Source organism: Staurois parvus, unplaced genomic scaffold, assembly GCF_062004578.1.
Source record: "Staurois parvus isolate SC_StPar_1 unplaced genomic scaffold, SC_StPar_1.0 ptg001787l, whole genome shotgun sequence".
NCBI lineage: Eukaryota > Metazoa > Chordata > Amphibia > Anura > Ranidae > Staurois > Staurois parvus.
In genome coordinates, this window is record NW_028319583.1 from 1,006,632 (window position 1) to 1,026,875 (window position 20,244).

Here is a 20,244-nt window from a genome sequence, read left to right on the forward strand (position 1 = left end):
CACTTTTGTTCAAAATATTTGGACTTTTTCATTACATAGCAAAAAAAATAAAAATCCCAGTGGTGAATAAATACCACCAAAATAAAGCTTTATCTGTCTCAAAAAAATGGTAAAAAATTAATTTGGGTACAGTGTTGCATGACTGCGCAATTGTCATTCAAAGTGCGATAGCGCTGAAAGCTGAAAATTGCCCTGGTCAGGAAGGGGGTAAAAGTGTCCGGTCTGGAAGTGGTTAATAATACGAAGTACAAAATGTCGAAAAAAATAAAGATATCTATATCTCACACAATTTAAGAGTTCCAAGGAGACCAGCAAAGAAAACATCGTTACAAGTAATAAAACTGAACACAAAAGCGTATGAAGTCTCTTATTGTACCTGCGCAGATAAAGACCAAAAATATATAAAAATCGGTGGGATACGCAGTGGTACTTTTATCTTCAGAACAGGTCACCGATAGATTCACTGCTAAAACAATACGCAAAACAAAAACTAGTAAAAACAGAACAGGGTAATGATTGAGGGAAGAGGGAAGGGTAGGGGGAAGATGGAGGAGACCCACTCTCTCCATGACGTATCCAAGCCCCTCTCGTTCAGGCCAATGAGCGAGTACAGGAGAGCTGGTAGTAGTGAAAGACAGAAGCTACAGAGAGGGAAATCAGTAGGGCGTGAGCAGAAGTTCCCATGGGGACTAGCTTTGGGAATACAATTATAACACTTATAAAGTGTTGTTTAGTCATGCTGTATGTAAATCTACAGCAGTTGGCAATACACTTTAGCACCAAGATCTTTAGATAGGAATGATAATGGATAGATTGGTACAGCCATCCAGCACAAAAACTACCAAACACAATTCTACTGAACAGTTCTAATACCACATTGGGCTTGGAGTATCTGAAGGTGGAATCCTGCTTCCCCTGCATCCAATTAATGAATAAAATATCTGATTGGCCAATATGGAGAACACAAACAGTTCACTTTTCACAAACACACAGGCCCTTGGTGACATCAGTAGGATGTGCTCATAAGAGGCCGAATACGTCTGTGCCCCACTACCATAGTTATTGTGGAAACTCAAATCCAAAACACTTTAGTTTGGAATGGCGCGGTGAAGGGTTAGAACCTCTATCAGTATTAACTGCTGTCCATGTTCCTTCTTGAGAGAATTGCTCTTTGATCACAATTGTCACTATGACAGAAATTGACAGGAAATCCAAAGTGTTGAGCTGTAACCAGAGAAGGAACAGAGGACAAAAAAAAAAAAAAAAAAAAAAAAATCTTATAACAGGGTCATCTGTTCTTCCTCCAATTCAAGGCACCCATTGCTATCACCACCATAGTCTAGTATTAGTAACCACTACAAGGCGGCAGAAATGTAGACGAGGTGTGCGTTCTGGCAACCTGGGTCTCTTCTTCTCGGGTCCTCCTCTTCTCTGCCTGTCCCCACGCGGCTTTCTCTAGGGGCACTCATGCGTATTCGCTCCCGAGCCCCCATTCTGAGTGTCCATAAGACACACAGAACAGGGCCAGCTCCACCTCCCACTCCTCTTGTGCACTTTGCAGGATCAGGATCCTGCTCGGGTAAGTGGGGTTTGCTGCAAGGGAAGCTGCATACACAATGTATGAAGGTAAAAAACCTTGACTATTGCCAGTTCTTGGAAATCCCTTACTCTACAATTTGAGGAAGTCAGGTCCAGAATCCAAGGTTTCTTGATCAACGAAACAGACAGCGGTGTTGGAGGATAAACATGATAAGTGTCTCTCCATTTGGCAACCATGGGTGGATTACCATCCGGTTTCTCGTTTTACCGCGAAACTTACTAATCTATGATGTGTTGGAATTTGACCCTCCATTCCCTTTATGTGGGGATCGTGTCTGCCACCCCCACCCCCCCAGGAGAACTCCTTTTCTTTGCTGGCCTGTCTTTCTTCCTTTTGTTTTTCTGTTGTCTATAGATTGGGAGGGTATGGGGGGGGGGGGGTTGCCCCTTGGCCCTCTCTGGATCAACTTGACCCTTTTTATTTCTTCTCTCATATGGTTTATTTACATTAGACCAATTGTCTATCATTTGTTAAGGTTATCTAACAAATCTATGATTCTCAGGGACAATATTACCTCATGAGCGCGTGGCTCTCTTTTTTTTTTGCTGCCTTCTTGCATGTAGCCTATATATTTCTGAATGTGGTTGTGGGCCTTGCACCCCTCTGCCTTGCAGTGTTATCTAGACCCCAGCGTGGGTCTTATGTGTGTATTTCTGTGTTTGTTGTATGATGTTTCCCTATCCTCTATTGTTTGTTGTCGCTTTGTATCATATGATTTGTCATGGTTTGTATGTTTCTTTCAACATGCTTAATAAAATCTTTGGTTAAAAAAAAAAAAAAAAAAAAAGTAAAAAACCTTCAGCCTTTAGAACCACTTTAAAGCCTAAGTTTAGCCTAAATAAAAAACAGAAAAATCCACAGAAGGGACATAACGTATATTTCCTATGATGTATCCTTTGTGCCGATTCTTCATGTTTCCGGAGAAATTATCTGTTCAAGCCCCCCACACACCCACCCTTGCCGCCTTAATCTCCTGGTGCGGTGGGGGTTAATACATTAAGGAGCTCTCATCAAGAGAGAGCAGCTCTGATCATTGTATTCTGAGGCAGGGAAGGTTCCCCACGGTCAGAACACAATTGCACAGAAGGAGGATTCGCACATCCGCATCAAATGTGTGGATGGAGGAATCTGATCATTTTTTTATCGTTAAACCCGCTGATGGAATGAAAGAAAAATTATGAAATGTATGGGCTGTCTTAGATGCACCAAAAAAGGAAAGTCTGGTGAAAGCGCCTTTTAATTTGCAGGCAACGGAGTGTGACTCACCTTATATTATGGAGAAACGCCTGGCAGTGGTCATGAAACAGATTGAGCCAGGTCATTACAAGCGTGGGAGCTACTAGGAATACAGGACTGAATGGCTTTCCACACGAGCGCTGCAAGAAGACATGAAGATAAAGGCACCAATATACTGAAGGGGGCCGTGACCAAGTCTGTTTTATGAAAACACTTACCAACGCTCGCTCTCTTTCATACAGGACATGGGGGAGACCCTGCAGACAGACAAAATGTAATGTACAATAACTTGAACTCAAGAAGTAAAGATCTGCTATCTTATAAGGAACACCCAGAAATATTAGTTCTGCCTAATCAGTTTCCTCAAAAGTTTTTTCTGAAAATTAGCTGTGCACTTCCTGTGCCTAAGGGACTCCTGTTCTGTAGTCATAGCGGTCTGTATATCTGCAGTGTGTGATCATCTAAGGCAGTGATCTCCAAACTGTGGACCAAGAAACGAATGCGGCCCTTTGCTTGCCTTTATGCGGCCCTTGGGCACTATTACTCTCATTCTTACAAGGCATTATTTTCTCCTGACACCACTGATGAGGCATCATTCTTTCCACAAACACCAACAGCGGGGCCATATTTCCTTCCATATCTGAACATTATTCCTGCCGCCGACGATGGGGGCGCTAATCCTGCCGCCCGACACCGACGATGGGGCGGCATGCCTGCCAGCGACACCGACGATGGGGCGGCATGCCTGCCAGCGACACCGACGATGGGGCGGCATGCCTGCCAGCGACACCGACGATGGGGCGGCATGCCTGCCAGCGACACCGACGATGGGGCGGCATGCCTGCCAGCGACACCGACGATGGGGCGGCATGCCTGCCAGCGACACCGACGATGGGGCGGCATGCCTGCCAGCGACACCGACGATGGGGCGGCATGCCTGCCAGCGACACCGACGATGGGGCGGCATGCCTGCCAGCGACACCGACGATGGGGCGGCATGCCTGCCAGCGACACCGACGATGGGGCGGCATGCCTGCCAGCGACACCGACGATGGGGCGGCATGCCTGCCAGCGACACCGACGATGGGGCGGCATGCCTGCCAGCGACACCGACGATGGGGCGGCATGCCTGCCAGCGACACCGACGATGGGGCGGCATGCCTGCCAGCGACACCGACGATGGGGCGGCATGCCTGCCAGCGACACCGACGATGGGGCGGCATGCCTGCCAGCGACACCGACGATGGGGCGGCATGCCTGCCAGCGACACCGACGATGGGGCGGCATGCCTGCCAGCGACACCGACGATGGGGCGGCATGCCTGCCAGCGACACCGACGATGGGGCGGCATGCCTGCCAGCGACACCGACGATGGGGCGGCATGCCTGCCAGCGACACCGACGATGGGGCGGCATGCCTGCCAGCGACACCGACGATGGGGCGGCATGCCTGCCAGCGACACCGACGATGGGGCGGCATGCCTGCCAGCGACACCGACGATGGGGCGGCATGCCTGCCAGCGACACCGACGATGGGGCGGCATGCCTGCCAGCGACACCGACGATGGGGCACTATGCCTGCCAGCGACACAGACAATGGGGCACTATGCCTGCCAGCGACACAGACAATGGGGCACTATGCCTGCCACTGACACAAATTACTGTGTTCTATTCTCTCCACTGATACAAAAGATGGGGAACTATTCCTAACCACAGGCACGATGTGATTTTTTTTGCTCCCACTGACCAGCAAGCCTGAGCCATTTTCTACACTCACTGGCCATAGTGGGCCACTGGCCCTCCTAAAGTCTGAAGGACAGTACACTGGCCCTTTGCTTAAAAAGTTTGGAGACCCCTGATCTAAGGCACTGCTGCCTTTGCTAGATCCATTAAGATTTGGAACGAGATTTGGTAATCTTTCTGGTGAGGAAGCTGTACCTGAGAAACAGCAGTGCAAGGATCTCCCTGCTTCTGTTTCATCCATTCTGTAGATCTGTGCTTCATCTAACATTCCTTTAGTTAGATTGCTTCATTATCAGACCATTAGTTATGGTGGAGTAAAACCCTGCCTCTACTAAGATGGCTACCACCTCATAGAGAGACAACCCAGAACACGATATGGTAAGTCAGTAATAGGGAAACTGTCAATTGTAGGTTGACCACATGGAATACAGGCGACTAGTTTTGTCCTCTACTAGACTTCTCTTGGGCAGTTTCTATGGTACAGGTCCTCTTTAAGCACTATGAATACAAATACAGGAGCCATACCAACCCTGTGGAAGCGATGCCAACCTTGCAGAACATACCGAGTGATGATCGGCGTGAATGTGGGACACAAACACTGCAGACAACTGGCACAAAATGTTATCCGTCTCTTTGCCATAGTGCTGATACAGCTGGGTAAATGACCCTTCTCCACAATCCAGCATTAACACTTTAGAGGGACTAAGGGAAAAAGAAAAAAAAAAAAAAAGTCACTACAGCAAAAAGACAGGATTGTCCCAGAATTAGCTCTGGCATATTCTGTAGTGCTGTACAAAAACACTGAGCCAGTCACATCAGTTTCTGCCCCACAGGAGCTTACACTCTAATCATTATAATGTTCTCACCAATCACACACTATCATACATTTATATAGGCTCTGAGGAAGAGGTTGTGTCCTCGAAACGTTAGCCAGTTGGTCATCCAGGGTTCCATCGTATGGACTCAGATGTTGTTTGGATCATACATCTTGTTCAGTTTGACATGCCTGTGTTATTATGCCCATTGTGAGTATGATACCTATTTTTGTTCCTTTAATAAATTTTAAACGATAATGCACTAGGTCGGTGCGCCCTTTTTCTGTTTCTCCATTTGTATCCATTTATATAGTTCTGACATATTCTGCAGTGTTGTACAGAGAACACTGAGCCAACCACATTAGTACCTGCACCAGAGGAGCTTACACTCTAATATCCCACCACAATCACACATACATGGCAGTAATAATTCTTCACTCACAGACATGAACACTATCCATGTCACCTTTCTTATAACACTGGCATACCTGTTATATCTAAGTGACAGCCCCCTTTCCTCTATAATTCTTAGCTGCTAAACAGTGTAAGATAGGCAGCTTGCCTGTCTGCCTGGAAGGACAAAATAAACCCCAGGGGCTGAATGTCCCCATCGCTCTTACTGCTTGATGATATTAGTTAGAAGCTATTTCACCTACCAGCGTTTTTCTTGGTTATGAAACAAGAAAACGCAGTGGTAGGAATTAAACCCAGAACCCCAGTACTGCAAGAACACCACACAGCTCATTCACCCAGCATGCTTCTCCAAACACTCTGCGAAAAATGCATAGAGTGGTTAGCAGGGCAGAGAAAGGGCAGTGGGCAGAATAGGCAACAGGGCATAAGATAGGAAAGCAGTGGGCAGAACAGGTTTCAGGACAGGAGGAGGGCAGTGGGCAGAAAAGGCAACAGGGCAGAAAATAGGAAAGCAGTGGGCAGAATAGGTTTCAGGACAGGAGGAGGGCAGTGGGCAGAAAAGGCAACAGGGCAGAAAATAGGAAAGCAGTGGGCAGAATAGGTTTCAGGGCAGTTGGGTGGCAGTGGGCAGAATAGGCAACAGGGCATAAAATAGGAAAGCAGTGGGCAGAATAGGTAGAATAGGCAACAGAGCATGAAATGGGAAAGCCGTGGGCAGAATAGGTTTCAGGACAGGAGGAGGGCAGTGGGCAGAAAAGGCAACAGGGCATAAAATAGGAAAGCAGTGGGCAGAATGGGCAACAGGGCATAAAATAGGAAAGCAGTGGGCAGAATAGGTTTCAGGGCAGGAGGAGGACAGTGGGCAGAAAAGGCAACAGGGCATAAAATAGGAAAGCAGTGGGCAGAATAGGTTTCAGGGCAGGAGGAGGGCAGTGGGCAGAATAGGCAACAGAGCATGAAATGGGAAAGCCGTGGGCAGAATAGGTTTCAGGGCAGGAGGAGGGCAGTGGGCAGAATAGGCAACAGGGCATGAAATGGGAAAGCCGTGGGCAGAATAGGTTTCAGGGCAGGAGGAGGGCAGTGGGCAGAATAGGCAACAGGGCATGAAATGGGAAAGCCGTGGGCAGAATAGGTTTCAGGGCAGGAGGAGGGCAGTAGGCAAAACTAGGGATGCACCGAAATTTCAATGGCCGAAACGTTTTGGCCGAAAACACCCCTTTCGGCCAATATCAAAAAAATCACCCATACAGGTGCTGAGAAAACCCCACCCCTCACCACTGCCCACCGTTGCCGCCGCTCTGTCGTTCTCAGCCTTACCTGAGAAACCAATGAACAATCCCGGCACTGGGCATAGAGATGAGTGAAGAAAAGATTGCCTCCACTCATCTCTATGCCCTTGGAGTACTGGAGCAATTTCACTTCTAGTTTTTTTTTTTTTTTTTTTCAAAGCACTAAATCAATGCTTTTTTCTAATCCAATGCTTTACATTGCAGAGGAGAGATGTGGGGTCTTATTGACCCCACATCTCTACATAAAGAGGACCTGTCACTATTTATTTCTATCACAAGGGATTTATGCATTTCTTGTGATAATAATAAAAACAGTGCAAAAAAGAAAAAAAAAACCCACAACATTAAATTAAAAAGTTTAAAGTGTCCCCGTCCCCCTGTGGTGGTGAACGCATACATAGGCAATGCCCCCATATGTAAATGGTCAAACCACACACACGTGAGGTATTGCCACGAACGTAGGAGCAAGAGCAACAATTCTCGCACTAGACCTGCTCTAACTTTACACTGCTAACCTGCAGAAATGTTTAAAGCATCACTCATGGAGATTTTTTAAGTACTGCAGTTTCACGCAATTCCATGAGCGTGTGCAATTTTAAAGCGTGACATATTGGGTATCTATTTATGTGCTGTAACATCCTCTCATATTTAAAAAAAAAAAAAAAAAAACCAAACACAATTAGGGTATATATTGTTTTTTTTTGTTTTTTTTTTTTAATCAAAGTGCATTTTTTTCCAAAAAATATATTAATTTTTAAAAATTGCGCATTTTGGTTTTCGGCCAAGTGCATTTTGAATTTTCGTTTTCAGCACCAGGATTTTCATTTCGGTGCACCACTAAGCAGAATGGGTGGAAGGGCAGTGGGTAGGAGGGTGCTAGTGGACAGAACAGGTGGCAGGGCAAGAGGAGGGCAGGGGGCAGAATAGATGGCAGGGCAGAAGGCGGGCACTAGGAGTAGAATACACACCTGACATGCACCAGAGTACAGCTGACATTGCGGGATTTCATTGGGACAGCAGAACCAGTTCCTAGAAACACGAACACAGGATACTGCGAATTCAACTCTAGGGGGGAGAAGAACCCATGAGACAGTGAACATAAAATGACTAAAACTGCTTGCTGTCCCCTGAAATTATTAAGTGCTTGGCTGTCATTCTGATCTTCGGACTACAGAACTTCCTGAGCTCTGCCCTGAAACAAGCATGCTGCCAGCAAAGCCAATTATATCAGAATTCCTGATGTAGTTACTTGTTCTGGATCAGTGAGCCAGAGGATGGGAATCACAGTTGTGAAGAGTCCACAAGAGTTCCACCATTTGAGTATTTAGGTGGAGAGGACTTAAGCAAGCCATAGATGGTTCAGCAGGGACCGGCAAAATTCGGATCATGTAAGGTCAGGCTGGTTCTACCCAATCCGATTGTTGTACAACCAGCCTGTCAGATTTTTCATGTGACTATTGCCGCAAGCAAGTTCTCCCGGCAGGGACGGCTCCCGTGCATTTCCAATGGAACAAGGGAAAAGTAGTGCTTAGTTCCCTGTCGGATGTGACTTGCAGCTCCAGCATATATCCTCCCTCCGCCGCCCGGGGCAGGGCATTTTTTCAAACAGATTATGATAATGATGTTGCAGGGCATAAAATCAAGAGTTGTTGTATTAGGCATTGATTAACAAATATTTGACATCAATTTTAATGAATGTAGGAAGAGGGATCTAGCAATAAAACGTTGACAGGATCCCAAAGCTCAGCTTTCAGCACAAGGCTGCAATAGTAGTATAGTCAGAGGTGTCACCCTCCTAATTCTCCAGGTAAATGGTTAGAAGTGGTATACTCCAGGTAAATGGTTAGAAGTGGTATACTCCAGGTAAATGGTTAGAAGTGGTATACTCCAGGTAAATGGTTAGAAGTGGTATACTCCAGGTAAATGGTTAGAAGTGGTATACTCCAGGTAAATGGTTAGAAGTGGTATACTCCAGGTAAATGGTTAGAAGTGGCAGATGTGCTTACCTTCAGTTTGTAAGAGGTCGGACCCCAGCAGCATCTTGCATTCCCTCAAGGCATCCGGGAAATCCGGCAGCTCCATTGCCTGCTTTACAAACTCCAGGGTGCTGATGTTGGTGACCATGTCCCTGGAAGACAATCACTCTGTGATGATGAAGGAAATACTTCTAAGACAAGACACTGCTGTTCACAATCACAGCTGCTCTGGTAACCTAAAGGGACATTGAAACAGTCTGTCCTCCCACCCTATGTTACTTGTACACCCCCCCCCCCTTTTATTTAAAGTAGAACTATAGGCAAAAACTTTTTTAATTTTGGATAGAGTAAGGGAGAGTTACAACCCGTCAGTTATTTTCCATCTGTGTCCCACTGAGATTTCCCTTCACTTCCTGTCCCACAGTCAAAACAGGAAGTGAGCGGAAATCCCTGCAAATCTTTAGGACCCCCAGAATTCCCCCTTTATTAGTGTTCAGATGTCAACCCAAAAGTTGGGATTCTTTTTTACTTTCACTGTTGATAACAGTAATCAGGACAAATAAGAGATAGCAACTCTCCCTGAAGGGGGCACAGACAGCAATAAAAACCTGACAGGTGTGCTCCACCCTATTGAAAACTAAAAGAAAAACAAAAGCTGTTCGTTATACTTCACCTGAGATAAGTAGATAACCTGGTCCAGGAGGTGCAGCCTACAGCAGGTGGTGCTGTAAACCTCTACTCAGCCAACAGGACAATAATACAGCCCCACCATCTGAGAAGAGGACTGGAGCGTTGTGTTAGCAGATCAGCGCACCCTGCTACCCCCTCCCAGCAGTGACACAGCAACTCAACTCGCCCTGCGCCTACCTCTCAGCAGCGATTTACTGAACATCCCCCTATTACCCTCTCATCACCCAATGAGTGGTAAAAAATAACAGCATTTCTAATTCTCACCCCACTACTTCCTCCAAGCAGTGAACCTGTTATGAATGGTTTTCCATTGACGAACAGCTTGCCCACTGTAACAGCAATCACAGCAATCACACGGTACCAATTTAAAAAATTGAATACACATTTTTTTTTTCTCTGTCATCAGTCATATGATGCTGTACTGCACCGGTGACAGTATGTTTAAAAAAAAAAAAATTGAGAAAAAACATTTTATTTTCCAAAAAATTGTGACAAAACAATTACAACTTAAAAAAAAAAAAAAAAAAAAAAAACTTGCCATGCCTCCTAGTAAATACCTTGGGACGGTCTACCTTCCGAAAATGAGTCATTTGGAAGGTATTTGTACTGTCCTGGCATTTAAGGGCCTCAAGAAATTAGATCAGCCGTCAATAAATCAGAACTGATCAATTTTCACATATTCCATAGTTTGTGGAACTATGTATACTAATAGTATACACTTATTGGGATTTTCTTTCACCAAAGATTTTTGGAGCTAAATAAAATTTTGTCCTAAATTTATGAAGAAATTTGAATTTTTATTGGATAGGTTTTAAAACAAAGAATTCTTTTTTTCTCTCAAAATTTTTAGTTTATACAGTAAAAGAAAAAAAAAAAAAAAACCCGGTGGTGATCAAATATCTCCAAAAGAAAGCTCTATTTGTGTGAAAACAAATTATATAAAATTTAATTTGGGTACAGCGTTGCATGACTGAACAATTGCCAGTTAAAGCTTGAAGGTCATGAAGAGTGTAAAACCTTACGGAGTGCAAGTGGTTACTATTAGGAGTTACCATATGTGATAAGCACTCGCTTTCCTTTTAACCCTGCCTGTACCACATTGGTTCACCTACCACCACTACAGGAGAGCAGCAGTGTAACGTGATCTAAGGTTAGGTTCAACCCTATGCAGTTTGTGTTTGATCCGTTTCTGCAGTGCGTTTTACATTTTTGCACTTGCTTTTTTTCTTTTCTCTTGTTGCTAGGCAGATTTAAAAATGCAAAACACGGAAAACAAAAAAACAAACAGAAAAAAAAAACCGCACTACATACTTTTCTGCGGTGTTTCCATTGAGGTCTATAGAACCAAAAATGCAACTTTCTGCATTTCAAAAAGTCCCTGACCCTTTCCAAAACACGCACCGGGTAAAACGCAGAGATGTGAACCTGTGCCATAGGAAATCATGTTAAATTGACTGTAGTGCGTTTCAGCAAAACACTGCAGGAAAATGCTTTGGCGTGAACCTGGGGTAATGAGGTGCCTGATTACCTCTGCCATTCCAATGTCGGTCTCAGCTGGTATTTCAGAAGACATTCTGCTTTAACTCCACGGATGTCACTCACTGCCACCTCCTGCACAAAAAAAAAAAAAAAAAAAACCATATGGGCTCCTTTGTAGACAGCTCTCATATCCCAGCACAGAGCTACAAATCCCAGCATGCACAATTACATACCTTCCTAGAGAGCTCAGGGAGTTGTGGGAAGATACGAGGGTGGATGAGGTTTAGCTGGGTCCGGACCTTGTGGGCAGTTTGGTTATGGACAGAGGAAACGCTTTCATTCAGGATCATGTGCTCCGTCTGTGGGCCGAACCTGACAGGAAAAGAAAAAGGGCTTCCAGTAACATAAAATCCTTGTTGCTGGAAGAACAGCCATGGCACTGCACTGTCATTTGACTGGCATATCCCTGCATTAAAAGAAATTTTAAAGCTGAACCCCAGCCTTTACCTTTTTCCCCCTCCCACCTGTAGCAAGCCCTCTCCTCTGTTGAAACAGATTATTCTCAATTCCTTGCAATCTTGCATCTCCAAAATTTAACCCTCTGAAGCAACAGCTATCTTCAATCATTATTATCACAAATTTCCTCTCCTTTTGATGTGTACGGTTATCGGCCCGCCTCTCACAACCATCTCTCTTCCATCAATCATTTTGTTCCTGAGCATTATAAGAAAGAACACATCCACAACATCCCTTTAGATTTACCATGCTTATGCAAATAATCAGCAGATTGCACAGCTAAAGTCTGTAGCATCTAGTAGCTAGCGGGGAGAAACATGCACATCTAAAAGGGATGCTGCAGGTGTGTTCTTTCATAAAATGCTCGGTAACAAAATGATTGATGGAAGAGAGATAGTTGTGAGAGGCAGGCCGCTAACAGTACAGATAAAGAGGAAATTCATAATGACTGAAGATAGCTGTTGCTATCCTTAATCATTGTTGCCATCTTAAATTGGAATTATGGCCCCTGCCACCTCCAAAAAAAGTCAGCAGCTACAAATGCTGTAGCTGCTGACCCGATTTTTAATATTAAGGCAGTTACCTGTCAATGCATCCAGCAGTGTCCTCACCCCGAGCAGATTCTTCAAATCGGCTGTTGGGTGCTGGCGCTGCCTTGACTAAGGGAAACCGGCAGTGAAGCCTTGTGGTGGTTTCCTACTGCGCATGTGCGAAGCGCACTGAGCTTTATCAATGGGCAGCAGTCCTCTGGGACCTTGGAAGTGTCCTTGGGTGCAAATTTCTAGCTCAGTTCGCCACAGCGAATTGAACCGGAAGTAGGAACCTGTCAAAACCAGGTACCCACAGCCCTCAAAAAGTCAACGGGGGGGGGGGGGGGGAAGGAGGCAGAGAAGTGGAGGTTCCACTTCTGGGTGGAACTCCGCTTTAAGAAGAATTGAGGCAGGGTGCTGGGATGTTTACAGAAGTCTTCCAGCACCTTCTACTAAACTGTGCAATAAGCAGCAGAAAGACCCAGTGATGGCATCGCTGAACCTCATGGAACCTCATGTATTTCTTGAAAACAAAATAATTTGATTGTAAATGTTTGATTTTGTGACTGGTTTGAAGGGAGGTGGGAGGGAAGGGAGGTGGGAAGGAAGGGAGGGAAGGGAGGTGGGAAGGAGGGAAGGGAAGGGAGGTGGGAAGGAGGGAAGGGAAGGGAGGTGGGAAGGAGGGAAGGGAAGGGAGGTGGGAAGGAGGGAAGGGAAGGGAGGTGGGAAGGAGGGAAGGGAAGGGAGGTGGGAAGGAGGGAGGGGAAGGGAGGTGGGAAGGAGGGAGGGAAGGGAGGTGGGAAGGAGGGAGGGAAGGGAGGTGGGAAGGAGGGAGGGAAGGGAGGTGGGAAGGAGGGAGAGAAGGGAGGTGGGAAGGAGGGAGAGAAGGGAGGTGGGAAGGAGGGAGAGAAGGGAGGTGGGAAGGAGGGGAAGGAGGAGGGAGAGGAGGGAGGGAGGGACAAGAAAAGTTATTTACTGCATACATTAAAAAACCTAAGCTTTGATAGAATGCACAGAATGTTAGACGTAACCGATGGTGCAGATCAATGGAACATGACTTTACGCATAAATGAAAACTGCTTCAATGTTTGGAAAACTCACCGATCCATCCACTGCCTGTAGGCGCTGTGATTAAGAATGTGCTCCGGGGTCATGTGAACGATCAGAGCGACCCCGCTGTCCGAATTCCCCTCGTGATATCTGAAACACAATTATAAAATTCATTCCTGTACTGTAACACACTGATGCCCCAAAAGACAAAGCCGACAAACTCGAAGGATATCTATGCCCAACATACGGTGCTCTTTAGCCTGAGAATTAGACAGCACAGCTAAGTTGATGACCTGACCCTTCTCTACTGCGGTCATTCAATACAGTCTGGTCAATTTCCTGCCTCCCTGGCCAGTGACATGCATGTCTAACAAATGACTGATCTGCATGTTCATGAGGGAAATAAGTATTTGATCCCCTAATATTCAGCAGGATTTCTGGCTACCAGGTGTCTTTCATACAGGTAACAAGCTAGATTAGCAGCACTCCCTTTAAGAGAGTGCTTCTAATCTCAATTTTGTTACCTGTATAAAAAGACACCTGTCCACAGGAGCAATCAAATTCCAAACTCTCCACCATGGCAAAGACCAAAGAGCTGTCCAAGGATGTCAGGGACAAGATTGTAGACCTACACAAGGCTGGACTGGGCTACCAAACTATCGCCAAGCAGCTTGGTGAGAAGAAGACAGAAGTTGGTGCAATCATTCGCAAAAACAAGTGTCAGTCTCCCTAGGTCTGGTGCACCATGCAAGATCTCACCTCGTGGAGTGTCAATGATCATGAGAACAGTGAGGAATCATCCCAGAACTACACGTGAGGATCTTGTCAATGATCTCCAGGCAGCTGGGACCACAGTCACCAAGAAAACAATTGGTAACACACTACGCCGACAAGGACTGAAATCATTAGTAAATAGAGATAGAAAAGGATATCATATTAACTCATTTTAATTTTTTTTTTTTACATTTCTTCAGTTACTTCCTGGTTTCCATGCCTAGGCAAATGTTATACATTTCAGTAGTCTTTAGGAGGGGAGGGTTCTCAGCTCAGCCTATGACTGAGCTACAGGCAGATGGATTCCAGAAAGTTAATGATACATGAATCATCTGCCCTTACTCAAGATGGCCACTACCAGAAATGCCATGGAGTGTTTTTCAATATGATTTCTTGGCAAAATAAAGCATGGAGACATGGATGGATGGGGGAGTTTACTTTGAACATTACAAATTAATAGCAGTTTTTTTTTTTATGCCCAGATGCAGTGCAGTTCCACTTTAAAGACCAACTGGAGACACCCCCGCCCCCCCCTCCCACCCCCAGGGTTATGCTTTTGTAGATTTATATTTACCTTTTTACGGATATCTTCAGGCTAGTCAAACGATGCTGTAGAATTCTTGTCTTCTTTTCCAAGCTAGGCATAACTGTCAGAGCTGCACTCTGCATCATTACACTGAATTTTGGGGGCTGTGGTTACGGCCCCTCATGGGGTGGGTCCAATACACCCTGTGCTCACTTTAGGTCCTCAGTCTTCCAAGCTGAGAGACAGACTTTCAACCCAAAAAAAAAAAAAAAAAAACTGAACATCTTGTGGTGGAGAGGGTTTTGTTGGGGACAGCACTCAAGAGGGGGTGAGTATTGCAGCAAGAGCTGCTTTTTAATTTTGTAAAAACTTTCTGGGGAACTTTTTTTTTTTAAATCAGCAAATTTTACAGAATCTGAGGAACTGTAATATGTAGATAGAAACCAAGCATCATGCTGCTGAAAGGCAGCAATGCTGACCACTGTGTGCCCAATTCACTGACCCTTACACACAAGCTTCCCAGCCAGAAACATAGCCCTACCTCTTCAATGTTTCATTCTCAGTCATGGGAGTTATGAAGTCTTCAGTTGGACACTCCACCACAAGAAAGGTTGGACCAGGGCTGTCCGGAGTCAGCAAATCACCAGGGAAAAACTAAGAAATGATTCAAAGATATTAGCAAGTGACTATTAAAGTGTCTGTAGCCCAAAATGTCCCTTTGGATTCTCTCATTCCTACCTCTCTGCCTTTGAACATGACACTCCTTCCAGCTTTAAGCTCCTTGACTAGAAACCCAATCTCTTGGCTCCCTCTGCATACAGAAAACAATAACAGGCCTATTAAAGTGTGTTAGGTGTCCGAGTTTAACCAAGGTTATCTTCCCCCCCCCCCCCACTCTGTGAAGAACACCCTCGCAAGCCAGAATGTGTACTGGAAAACCCTCTTTTTATTCTGCTCCATGTGTTACTAAACCCACAACAGTGAAATCAGTCTGTAGATGCAGTAAATCATGCAGATCATACTCACTGTGAAACCTAAGGGGTTAATTCTCTGCACTGTGTAAAAAGGCTGTTTGATCTTGTCTTCTCTGATCCTCCCCTTCGTTTATTTTGGGGGGTTAGGGTGTGCTGGGCTAATCAGCGCTGTCTGGCCAGAGGGTCAGGGGTCATGCAGCCTCAGGACATTGAGGAAGAAAAAAAAAAAAAAACCCTCCTACACGATTGGGCGATTCCGTCAGAACTGCTTTCTCGCCGCTGGGACACGGGACCAATGTATCATAGTCGGGCATTGCTCCCAAGACCAGACCAGACTAGCATAACCCTTGTGGATTTGTCAGGTTAATTCTAATCTTCTCTGCAAATTAACATAAAAAAAAAAAAAAAAAAAAACACACACACACACACACACACACACACACGAGCCTGCCCTATCCTTTTTGATAAAAACGTGGATTATATATGGGTCTTCTATCCTCACACCATAGATCAAATTATGAAATTGGGTTGGCTAAACTTAAAGTGGTTGAACATCTTGTGGTGAAAATTACATATACCCAGTGAAGTGACTGGCCTCAGGTGATACACGAAGATTAAACAAATCCTCTTACAAAAGTTGTACCTGTCTATCTGCAGTCTTCTATGTCAATTCAAAAGTGTTCAATTTATACAGCTTTCCTGGGAGTTCATTAAAAAAAAAAAAAAAGACAGCTAAAATTACACACTGCAAGAGCTCAGTGAGGAGAGCTCCGAGACCTGATTGGAGGGAAGAGACACACCCCCATTCCCACAGCTCAAAAAGGAACAGAGCTGAGGCTGCCAATCTGCTGGAGGTCCCTCTCCATCACCATTTTTCTCTTGGTGTCAGGAAAACTTGTCAGAAGTGACTCATGCTGATCACAGAGGAACAAAACAGCAGACAGAAATTACATTTAGTGCTCTTAATTGAGACAAATACACACTATAGAGAGATATGCTTTGTTCATATTTCATGTCTGGTTTACAATCACTAACAATATTTCAATTTATACTACAAAAGAAAGTGCCAGTCACAGGGCTTGAAAGGAGAACATTTAGTGGACAAAAAAAAAAAAAAAAAAAAAACCCTATTTTGACAAGGCACAAGCTCATATTGTGCCTTGATCGATTCTCAGTTTCCACAACACCTGTGTTCTATAAAGGGTTTGTTCACACTTGACTTCTTCCCAAAACGCCCCTATAGCCTGAGACAGGTATTTTACAAGTGTTAAAAACGCTCCCCAAAAACGCCCTATGCGCGGTTTTGAGGCATTTTATGAGCATTAAAACCGCACCACAAACATCTAAAATGACCTTAATGGTATTAACGCCCCGCAAACGCCTGCCAGACGTTTTAGGAGCATCACCATAGACTTGAATGGAGAGCATTGAAAGGCTTCAACTCCTGACTCTACATGAGGCGTCCATTATGACGTGACGCTAACGCTTCAGTGTGAACTGCCATTTGTATCATTTTCAAAGGCGTTTGAGGAGCCTTAGGATTTGTTCAACTGTGATCTCTATTATGTTTGTGATAAACTACATATTCTGTCATCACAGTATCTTTTGAAATGCAGTAACGGTTTGTCTTGACCCAAGTTATTAAGGGGTTTTGGCAGATGCCACCCTTATAATAAAACATACGTACAATGGAAATCCAATCTCCTTCGCCTTGGTAACCAGGAAATGGCCTTTTCTGTCATTAATCTTACAGAAAAGAAGAGAAGAAACAAAACATGAGACGTTAAATATTTGGTGAGACTGTAAATATTGTGAACACGTACACAGAAATCACTGCACTGGAGAATACTTTTTCTGTTTCAGCGGTCTGTATGGCTTTGGAGATTAATCCACCCCTGACCTCTATACTGAAGAAGAATGCTCACCTTACAGACAAAAGACAGGACACATGGTGGGCCTCGATTAACTTTTCTTTGGTAGCCTGCAACAAATGGGAGGGGAGACCAATTAGAGGCCTGCATACATTCAGGACGGATATTCCGCAATCACAAAAAGCAAACGTTTCATTTTGAGCCCCTGGCAGATCCACTAATATAACTAAAAATGATAGAATACAGCCTTCACTAATAGTTACACAGAATATCCAATTAAGGACCCAGCATTTTCTGGCACTTTTTGTATACAAGTAAAAAAAAAAAAAAAAAAAGAAAAAAAAAAAGCATTTTTTGCTAGAGAACCGAAGTTAGACTTACTGGTAACTATTTCCAGGAGTCTTCCAGGACAGCCCACAAGACATGGGACAGGAAACATGTTACTCCACAGAGAATAAAAGGCAATCCTCCAGGTGCCAGCCTTAGTAAACCACAAGTACCGAAGGACGAACCTGAAAAAACAAACACAACATAATGCATCGGGCGGGAACTCGGCCGTCCTGGAAGACTCCTGGAAATAGAGTTACCGGTAAGTCTAACTCCAGTTTTGCCGAGACATCTTCCAGGACAGCCCACGAGACAATAAGCAATAACTTCCCAACCTAGGGTGGGACCACTGCCTGGAGGACCTTACGCCCAAAATGTTTGCTCCTGACTGTTCAGGAGATCCACCAGGTAATGCTTGATAAATGTCGAGAAGCTCGACCAAGTAGCCGCCTTACAAATTTGATCTGGGGAAGCACCAGCTCTCTCTGCCCAGGACAGGGATAAGGCCCTAGTAGAATGTGCAATAAATGAAAAAAGGCACCGATAGCCCCTTGGTTCGGTAGCAACAAGAAATGGCTTGCTTGATCCATCTGGCAAAAGTTGGCTTAGAAGCCTGAAATCCTTGACGTTTGCCAGAAAAGAGAATAAAAAAAAAAAAAAAGGAGAGAAGAAGTGGACCTTCTGAATTGTTTGGATACTCCTAAATAATGCAAGAGACATTTCCTTACATCCAGCCGACTGATCCCTTTCATTTGAGGCAGAGGCACAAAAAGAGGGTAGTACGATGTCTTGCGACCTGTGAAAAGTCGTGGCTACTTTCAGCAAAACACCAGGGTCTGTTTTCAGAATAATCCTGTCATCAAAAACCAGCAAGGTTCTCTGCTTGACAGAGCTTGCAGCTCACTTATTCAACGAGCCATAGTAATAGCCACCAAAAAAAAACGGTCTTCCAAGTAAGCAGTTTAATGGAGGCTTCTGTCAAAAGTTCAAAAGGACTGGACGTCAACACCTGTAAAACTAATGAAAGATCCCAAGAAGGCAAGATTTCGAAGGCACCAGTCTCATTCTAGCCACTGACTTGAAGCGAAGAGCAAGACTTTCAGAAATGCTCCCAAGCCTGCTGCCTCTACCTTTATGGTGTTGAGAGATAGTCCCTTGTCTACTCCTTCCTGAAAGAAATCAACGATTGTCTGAACGGAAGTCACTGTAAGCCCTTTCTCCATCATCCAAGAATTACATTTTTTTCCAAATCTTAAAATAGATGGTTCTAGTAACCGTCTTACAATAGTTGATCAATGTCTGGACTACCCTACCAAAAAAACCTTCCTGTTTTAACAACTGCTCCTCAGGTACCACACTGAGAGGTTTAACATGTCCAAGTCTGAACAATGATCCGGCCCCCTGTGACAAAAGATCCTCCCTTATTAGGAGGAACACTGGAGGGCAAACTGCTAGGGATTTCAGGAGAGCGAACCATGGGCGTTTCGGCCAATGTGGCACTATCAGGATGAGATCCAACTTCTCCAGCTGAAATTGTATTGTATTACTGGGACTAATCTGAAGGGGGGAAAAAAGCGTATGGCCACAGATTTGCCAGAGCATCTAATGCCACTGCAGTATACCCTGGATTAATGGAGAAAAATCTCTGAACCTTCGCATTTGCTTGAGAGGCAAACAGATCTGTCTTCGGTTGGCCCTACATATCCGTAAGCCAACCTCTTCGGCCAGTGACCATTCCTCCTGGCGCACCGCCTGACAACTGAGAAAATTGGCCAATACGTTGTGGGAACCCTTCAGGTGTAAGGCTGAGATTGATGCTAGATTGACTTCTAATCGCATCAAGATCCTCTTCGCAATTGCCTGAAGTCGTGGACTCCTGGTTCCTCCCCGTTCGTTGACATAAGCCACAGTCGTAATGTTGTCTGAGAGGATTTGCAAATGATGATCCTTCAATTGCACCTGAAAACGTATAGCCTTTTCCACAGCCAAGAGTTCCCTTTGGTATGAGGAATATCTGGCCTCGTCCCTTGACCACTGGCCCTGGGTCAACCTTTTTTGTATGTGTGTCCCCCAACCCCATGAGGGGGCAGCTGCACTACCCAGTACATCACTTTGTCTAGTTTGTTTGCAGGAAGAAATACTTTTTGAACGGTCAAGTCTATGATGTACCTCAAGAATTTTATTGACTGGCATGGCTCCAGATTTGATTTTTCCCAATTGATCACCTATACTGGTGCCTGAAGGTGATTCTGGGTAAACGTTAGATCCATCTGCAATTGGTCTTCGGAGGGAGCAGCTAACAGGAGATCGTCTAAATAAAGAAATGCCCCTTAATCTCAATGGAGCCAGAGCTTCTCCCAGGACTTTGGAAAATATCCATGGGGCTGAAGACAGCCAGAAAGGGAGTGCTCTGCACTGCCAGTGCAGAACCTTCT

The 20,244-nt window shown here is 44.9% G+C and overlaps 1 protein-coding gene across 1 annotated transcript in view; it reads right to left on the reverse strand.

Moving 5' to 3' along the window:
* ELAC2 (elaC ribonuclease Z 2) overlaps positions 1-20,244 on the reverse strand; it is a 49,494-nt gene that overhangs the window by 14,676 nt on the left and 14,574 nt on the right. The window contains exons 8-19 of the mRNA XM_089663856.1: positions 17,537-17,592; positions 17,299-17,357; positions 15,376-15,448; positions 15,179-15,291; positions 13,389-13,487; positions 11,475-11,613; positions 11,291-11,373; positions 9,103-9,224; positions 8,065-8,161; positions 5,142-5,280; positions 3,055-3,093; positions 2,867-2,976 (exon numbers count right to left, since the gene is read on the reverse strand). Coding sequence (XP_089519982.1) covers positions 2,867-2,976; positions 3,055-3,093; positions 5,142-5,280; positions 8,065-8,161; positions 9,103-9,224; positions 11,291-11,373; positions 11,475-11,613; positions 13,389-13,487; positions 15,179-15,291; positions 15,376-15,448; positions 17,299-17,357; positions 17,537-17,592 — 1,129 coding nt within the window. The remainder of the gene's footprint in view (positions 1-2,866; positions 2,977-3,054; positions 3,094-5,141; positions 5,281-8,064; positions 8,162-9,102; positions 9,225-11,290; positions 11,374-11,474; positions 11,614-13,388; positions 13,488-15,178; positions 15,292-15,375; positions 15,449-17,298; positions 17,358-17,536; positions 17,593-20,244) is intronic.